Source organism: Centruroides sculpturatus, unplaced genomic scaffold, assembly GCF_000671375.1.
Source record: "Centruroides sculpturatus isolate CEXI.00-Female unplaced genomic scaffold, Cexi_2.0 scaffold1117, whole genome shotgun sequence".
Lineage (NCBI taxonomy): Eukaryota > Metazoa > Arthropoda > Arachnida > Scorpiones > Buthidae > Centruroides > Centruroides sculpturatus.
The window spans coordinates 97233-105868 of NW_019385276.1; the positions used below are offsets into that span (position 1 = coordinate 97233).

General features: G+C 31.1%; 1 protein-coding gene across 1 annotated transcript in view; it reads right to left on the minus strand.

The window, feature by feature from the left end:
- LOC111637065 (dynein heavy chain 2, axonemal-like) overlaps window positions 1-8636 on the minus strand; it is a 76897-nt gene that overhangs the window by 22782 nt on the left and 45479 nt on the right. The window contains exon 7 of the mRNA XM_023382475.1: window positions 2356-2550. Coding sequence (XP_023238243.1) covers window positions 2356-2550 — 195 coding nt within the window. The remainder of the gene's footprint in view (window positions 1-2355; window positions 2551-8636) is intronic.

Sequence of the window (8636 nt, forward strand, 5' to 3'; positions counted from 1 at the left end):
ATAAGTGTGTAAAGCCCAAAACACTACAAATAACACTGCAACAGCACACTTCTTTAGTTTTATGTTAGGTAAAATTACCTTTTTCATCCCCTGAAAATAAACCATTTAAGCAAACAAGATTATTATCCTCACAAAAATGGTAGAGAATTTTCCCTCTATCGTTAACAATGGAATCTTTTGAAATTCTAAAAGCAATTTGCCAGTCACTAGTGAAACATGATAAATACAGTAGAGTGTCGTTTATCCGAATCAATTGGGGAATGGATTTGTTTGGATAACTTATTTTTCAGATAACCGATTATGTACGAAAAAATATATTAACCTATCCCATGTTGAAATTTTTCTCTGTTGCGTATCGCTTCACGTTGACTTTTCGTCAATGTTAAGCCTAACGAAAACTTTTTAAAATAATAATCGTGGCTTTTGTATCGTTAAAAATTATTTTTTATTTTGTACAAATAAAATAAATATATTGAAAAATATAAAAACAAAAAAATATATATACTTTAGAAGTTGATCTACTATCAAAAATGTTTGATTCAACACGACTCACAGTCCTCAGAAAAACATCACACAATAGTGCCAGTGCTGCCAGCTAAAACACACACACCAACAAAAAAATATTGGAGTAGCCCAAGATATAGCCAAAGATTGCAGCACCACAGCACTAGCGAAAATTTAAATTTGCCGACTGGAATGTTTTCGGATAACCGACTTTCAGATAAATGATGCTCTACTGTAATCAGAAATCCTATGTCCCATATTAGCATTAAAATTTGTGCATATGATCAACTTACTTCCATGTAGTGAGTAGTTTTTTTATAAGTAACAAAATATTCTTGAAATCATCATGATAACTATTGTTAGATGGAATATATGACCTTATTAGCTGGATGTTGGTTGCCTTTGGTATCTTGTTGTAAAAGCAGCACAAATCATGACTGAAATATCAGTTTAACTTCAGAGACTGCATCTAATCTAAGACAGACAATTAATTCACCATTGGGTCTTCCAGGACCCTCACAGCTGTATGCAACCTGATGATAAATTTTATAATCATTAGAAAACATTGATTCAATTATGTGAGATGCATGCCATGTTTCTACAAGACAAAACACATCCATTTTATATATCAGATTCCAGAAATTAAAAAAGCAATATTTATTATTTAAACCTCCAATATTATAAAATAGAAGTTTCATATCATCATTATTATCCAAGTACAGAACTTTATATTCATCATACTTGTCCTTTATATCATCACACTGTTTATCATTGAAAACTATATTGTTAAAAATGATTGTTTTCTGTCTGGAAGTTTCACCTTTGTAATTACACACAAATATCTTATTGTCTATAATTAATCTGTTATATCGCAAATTAACATTCTTTTTGAACACATTTCCTTACCATACAACCTTAATTTGTTTCTGACAGTTCTTGTATTTATCAAGTAATCATCATTAATAAATATATTTAAATCTTTTAAATTACTAACATTTTTATATATTTTTTATTTATCTTCAAACTGAGCAACTCACAAATAATTAATCTTTTTCCATTTGGTTTAAATTTTCCAATTCTAAAAGCATGCTTAATATTCACAACTGTAACCTTTAAGTTATCATTAAAAAGTTTCTGAACCTTAAATAAGCCAGCATTTATTATCCTCTACACCTGAGATTATAATATTATTTCTTCTTTCTTTATCTTCTAACCTCATTAACTTTTCATGCAAATTATTACATTTTGCATCAATTTCCATAATTGATTTGTCACTTTTACACATAGCCTGTTTCTCTATCAGATTCAAGGACAGAGAGCATAAATTCAAGCTCTATCAAAGCAGTGTCTATATTTTCAATCCATGCTTGCATTCTATCTAAACACTCTAAAAAAAATCTGTAATTTACTATTTGAAGAAGCTTGTAATTTCAACAAAAGTCAGATTCCTTCTTAAACATTAATCTCCTTTTTGCACTTATATAAGACAAGATCAGCTATTCCAGTGATTCATCATAAACATTCTCTTTGCTTCTGATTTGCTATCTTACATTTTGTTGCAGTCCATCTTGAGATAATAATTAAAAAGTTTTCCTTTCATGAGATGGAAATTCTGTCATTTTCCAAGGAAAAAAACAAAACAAAATGAGTCAAATCATAATAGAGCAAAAAATTCATGCCAACAGACACAACAGTCAGACAGCACCCCCTAAGTTGTTAATATGTTTTAGTCAATATGTTAATTTTTAATTTGTAACTAAAAACAAAACAATGAATATAAATTAATTTTTAAAAATAATGTATACTTGCACATTATTATTTTACTATTCAAAAATGTAATCTTTTTCTTACTGTAAAATCAGAATCATTGAATTTATAAGGAACATTCCAACCCAGGTTTTTAAAATATCTTCTTTCAATCAATATACAATGAAATGCTGTCAAACAAAATAGTAATGTTGCATATCTATCTTGAATATTTTCAGGTTTAACAAACTGAGCTTCAGAAAATTTTGAGTACAATCGGCTCATATTATTTTTGATTCCCTGAAAATATATAAATTTAATAATTAAAAAATGTATTAATATATGAAATATGCAATGTCATAACTGTTGTAAATGCCATTTTTCTCTAAATACATTTTATTGAAGAAGTGAATTTTAAACAATGCTGCAAATTTTTGCTGCAAAAAAATATTGTGGTGATAGTAACACTGTAAGTGGTTTTATTTTGAAGTTGAATTTATGTGAAGCCATAACATTTAAAGCAACAAAGTGAAAGTCACGTGACTTTTGGCACTTTAAAACATTACAACTTACATTTATATCATTTTGATATTCCAAAGAATTTGTAAACTAGTGAGTTTTTTAGCATTTTATCGTAAAATTGAAATGAAATCATTCACTAGAAAATTTTTTTTCATCACTCCTGAAAGGTTTGTTTTTTAACATTTATAACATTATGACATTACATGTTTTATATGTCAGTCAGATTTATCCCATTAGTTGTGGAATAAGACAGAATAAAAATTATAGGATAAGGTAAATTAGGTATTCTTCAAATTATGAAATAAGATCATTCTGAAATACAGTGGTACCTCAGGATGCGAAATTAATCCGTTCTGAAACTGAGATCGTATCTTGAAAATGTCGTAAGGTGGATCATCTTTTCCCATACGATTACATGTAAAACCAAATAATTCGTTCCAACGTGAGAAACATACTCAAATTAAAGCCAAGTAATACATTAAAAAAAAATAACTGTAGTAAGAAAAACAAATGAAAAATGCGAACTAATGTAACGTCGTATGGTGAGTTTTTGTTCGTATCGTGGAGCAAAAATATGTTCGAATTTCATGTCGTATCCTGAAAATTTCGTATGCTGGGGCGTTCGTAACCTGAGGTATCACTGTAGCTTGTAAAAGCAAAATCAAAATTATAAATAGCTTGAAAAAGCAAAATCAATCAATGCTGAAGTTTTAAGAATAAAGTAAACATTTTATGCATATAATATTTATTTTTTTAAAATATTTATTATTGAACACTTCTAAATAAATCCAATAATTGATGCATTTCAAATATTTAAATATACACTTAGAAATTTTTGTAAAATTTCTAAATGTATATTTAAATTATATTTATTCATTTTTAATATATTTAAAGAGACAATATATTAAAAATGTCTTTATATTTTGTCCTTTCTACAAAGTTCATTTATCAAATACATATATTTTTAATTGTGCTGATGCCAGAAGGAATTTTTTAACATTTTACCTAATGATGCAAAAAGACACCTCAACAGATAGGTCAACTCTACAATGAGACTGTTGTTTCCTGAAATGTGTAGAAAAAACACAATGTAAAGATATTTTTAATATATTATTTTTTTTTGGATTTTTGTAAATTTTCTAAGTGTATACTTATTGTCCTGAAAATTTTATCAAATATTTAAGTATAGATTTAAAAGCTGTGAAAGTCTGAGACTGTATTAAATTATTGTAGATTATTAGTTTAAAGAGCTCTATTGCTCTCCTAAATAAGTAAGCTTTAGATGCAGAATTGTTACTTATTAAAGAATTCATGAGGGAGTTGAAATATCAAACCAATGTAGTGGATAATATATGTGAGCCCGCGGACTGGGGCGTAAGCCTTTTCCTTTTTGTCCATGCAAATTTACGCAATTTGTAATTTAATTTCTTAACATGATCATTATAAAAAAGAAAAAACCCACAGCACTAAAAAAGGATCAAATGATGTTCTCAGTAAACAGACAGATGGAAAGTTCAACAACAAGGTGTCAAAAGGAAAACATCCAATTGAAAAGGAGAGACAGCTACAATCAATCTTCATCGAAGTCATTGAAAGAGACTTATGTTACTGCACCTGGGAATCAACCTTTGACTCAGTCAACAGTCGATCACATGATCATTTTCCCAGGCAGAGAGCATAAAAGGTGGAGACACTAAAGTTCAGGGTGTTCAGCCCAGACAATGGTGAAAGAAAGGCAAAGTCTCATAGAAGAGTGTCCAGAAGTAGTCGATGACAAGCTGCAAATTTCAGTGGACATCCATAAACAGACATCCCTGACCCATACAAGTCATGGACATCAAAGACACACGAGCAACTCATCAGTCATTGACCTCCAATTGAGCGAACGTCAGATCCTCAAAAACGAATATTGAGGTATAAGTAGATTATTGTAAACTATCTCTCAGAGAGCTTAGTATCATAATTAAGTCAATAGGTCAAGCACAAGCCTAGCAAGCTGAATAGAACTTTTTGTTACTCCACTCAACAGGAGCACAGGTACCCGCATCTAATCGTAAATTTTGTAGAAAGTAGCCTAATTAGTAGAATTGTATGTATCATAGGGTTAGTTATATAATAAACTTTTATTTTGTTATGTTAAACCCTGTCTCCTGTCTTTTTGGCAAATGGAACCTATCGACTTACCAATGCACTCCCCACTCAATATTTGCCCTCCTAGCCATCTAACACTGCAGAGGTCAGGTTTCAACAACTCATGCAGGGTAAATGGTCATTAGGGATTGACCCAGTGGCCCCCTGCTTATCTCACATATACTTTGTTCAGTGTTATCTAGGATAGAAGATTTCAAGTAAATTAGTTAAAAAACCAAATCCAACAGAACAAAATACTGAACAACACAAAAAAAATCTGCTAGATAGCTGCAACTGAATTTTTGTTCTCTAAGTTACTTAAATGACAAACCATTAGTTAAAATGTACACATAATAACACTGCAAATACCTTCACTTTACAACCTCATTACAAATAAGATGATGCCAATGAGATGTCATAGGATTTTGATCCTAATCAGGTAATAAAGTTAAGAAAATTTTAAATATGATTGTGAGGCTCTGGACAGGTCCGAACACTCACTAAAATTTGCGTTAAAATAATTATTTTAGAAAAAAATATATAGTAGTTAGAAATAGAAGACCCAGAGGCCGCAGCCGCCGCAGAACTTCCAATATCGCGGTAATCTTGTAAGCTTCTTTCGTGTTTAATAAACGGTTGTGTTGTTTGTAAACGAAGCATCTATCTCTGACTCAACTGCTTCCACATGTCATTGATTGTTACCACTCGGCAATCCAAACGGCAAGGGAGACAATGACGATATATATCACATATTATCGTTCATCGAGTTTTTAATTTCTCCCCCCCTCAGCCCCCACATGATTTTAATCATAAGGGCCAAGACGTCAACAATGCAAGTGAAAATGCCATGTGAGTGAGTGCATGAAAAATTCAGGATGTGAATAACTCATAGATTCATATAAAATATCATTTATTTAAGAGAAAAAGACAGTGTTTCTTAGTATAATACTTGATTAATATCAAAATTTCTAAAACAGTTTACAAAAGTCTGAGATACTATGTCTTCCTCCCTGGATCTGTCTTCCTTTCAAGTATTATTCTAGAAGAGCTTGTAAGACATACTGCTGAAAATAAAGTTCTATACATCTACAAGATAGAGACACACAAACATTCATAAAAAGAGAATTCCAAGAGATGGATACTGCTAAAAAATACACATACCATCAGGCAAAAGCTCCTTGATCAACAACATAAGAGGTTTAGTAAATTGGACAAATGGTGAAAAAAATGAGTGAAGAACCAGCAATAGATTAAGCAGATGGGCAGAGAACAAAACAGTGAATTGAACAGGAACTAGAAAAAAAAGCTTTCTGTCTCAAAAACACAAGTTTTTATAGATTGTTTGCCTCATTCTGACATTTTCGATATTATTATTATGACAATATATGAAAAATACATATGAAAAATTCAAACAAAAGCATACATTTTAATTCTTTTTACCTCTATGTCCTTATTCTTATAAATTTCTGCTTGTATCCTTTATTATTTGTATTCTTGTCCAAGTATACAAGGATACAAACAAAAATGTACATTTTTTTTACAGAATCGTTAAAGGAGGGATGTTAAGATGAGTATTTGGACATTCTCTCCTCCAGGGCCCTTACCAATATCAATGAATAAGAGAGTGAGCATTGGTTCCATTGAGAGATTTAGAGATAGATGCAACAAGATTTTACATAGGCTGCACATTGTGTTCTGATACATGGCTGAAGGAACATTTGATTAATATCAAATGTTCCTTCAGTCATGTATCTCTACATTTGATATTAATCAAATGTAGAGATACTAATGCACTGGCACAAGAATTAGAGAAGGAAGGAGAAGAAATGGGAAATGGAAGAAAGTCTTCCACTCCATATGTAGAGGAATTAGTAATTTCAACATCAAAACAAAAAGTTTTGACCCCATGAACCCATGGATTTGGATATTGTCTAAATCACAGGTTCTCAAACTTATTTCGACCACCACCCACTTTGAGATTAAAAAAGAATCTAGCGCCCCCATATTTTTTAACTTACCTTTTTACATTACCATCTGTTGCGTATCTTAAAAACAGTTATTGCAAATATAATGTTTAAACATGCATTATTAAATGGATAGGATAGATAGGGCATAACCCATATCCTATTTCTGAGATGAAAGAATGTTTCAATGAGAAGAAATAAAACTCAAATTTCATCACTGAGCCTTCTACTGCCCCCTGAAAGCTTCCAGCGCCCACAAGGGGGCATTATCGCCCACTTTGAGAAAGGATGGTCTAAACCAGCGTTTCTCAAAGTGGGCGATAATGCCCCCTTGTGGGCGCTGGAGGCTTTCAGGGGGGCAGTAGAAGGCTCAAAGAGAATTGGGGGGCGTTAAGGAAATATAGAGGGGCGACGGCAGACAAATTCTATATATAAAAATTCGACGGAATATATATAAAATGTTGACATTTTATATATTTTTTATTTTTTATTGAAGGTCACAACTTGAATATTTCTAACACATTGACTTTTATTTTAGCTCAGCGTTTCTCAAAGTAAGCAATAACGCCCCCTTCTGGCGCGATGAATAGATCTATGATAGAGGCAGGGTATTGAACGGTGACCAAAGGCAAAATTGGGGCTGATAAGAGGAAACATTGCATTTAATGGTTTCCAGATGATGAGAACAATGTACAGTAAGGGCACAAAGTGTGAGATTCATAGAAAAGTTTTCCTAAGAATATTTCCAATCCTTTTCTCACACAAGAGAAAATGGGTTAGGGGGCGTTGGGTATAACTTTATGGAACAAAGGGGCGGTGGATCGAAAAAGTTTGAGAATCACTGGTCTAAACAGATGTTTTTGTTTAATAGATTTTAATGACTGACAATTTCATAGTGTTGGAATCAACAATTGAAGTTATTGTTAAATATTATATGTACAACGCATTGTGTCACAGTGATGTTTGTAAATATTTTTCTTGTTGCATAATAAATGATTGGTGGCACTGTTGACCCATCAGGAAACCATTGGTGACAGTGACCTCATTTTACTCTTCCCTTTTCAGTGCTGACCTTCCATAAGTCAAGTCAATGTTATCTTGTAAAATTTCATCAGAAGGCAATTTTATGAAAATTAATTTGAAGATGTAGTCTGTCCAAAATTGGTAACCACCATTTATTCACTTCTTATGTTTCAGAATACAAACAATTGATGACCTGACCTTTTTTTTAGGCTGCTTGGCCATCAAGTTTAAAAACATTCCTTTAAAAAAAACACAGAAAAATATGCTATCAATGTTATCTTTTGTGTAATCTTTGTTCCTTTGTCATGTAACAAGTTATGCGAGTCTAACCAGATTTCCTAATCTCTGAAAAGCAATATCTAAGTCTAACAATTAGATGAAGTTACTTTTAAAAAATGTATGAATTTCTTTTTATATTTGAATATTTTGTCATTTTGTTTAGGAGTTAGTTACAATCCTATTTATTTTAATTTTTATTGTAATTGATTTAGTTTTATTCTTTTTTTTATTTGTTTTTATGCTTCATATTGTTTACATGCAGTAGTATACTGAAATCAAACAATCACTGGATTAAATCGGGCTACTTTTCCATGATTATATTTAATTAATTACTAAAAGAGACATACCTACATAGAACATAATAACAGCTATTCAAAAGTGATATTTAGATAAATAATTTTTCACTAGAGGGAGGTATTAGGCACCATCTCTTATTAAATTTAATAATTATAATTAAATTAATATTTA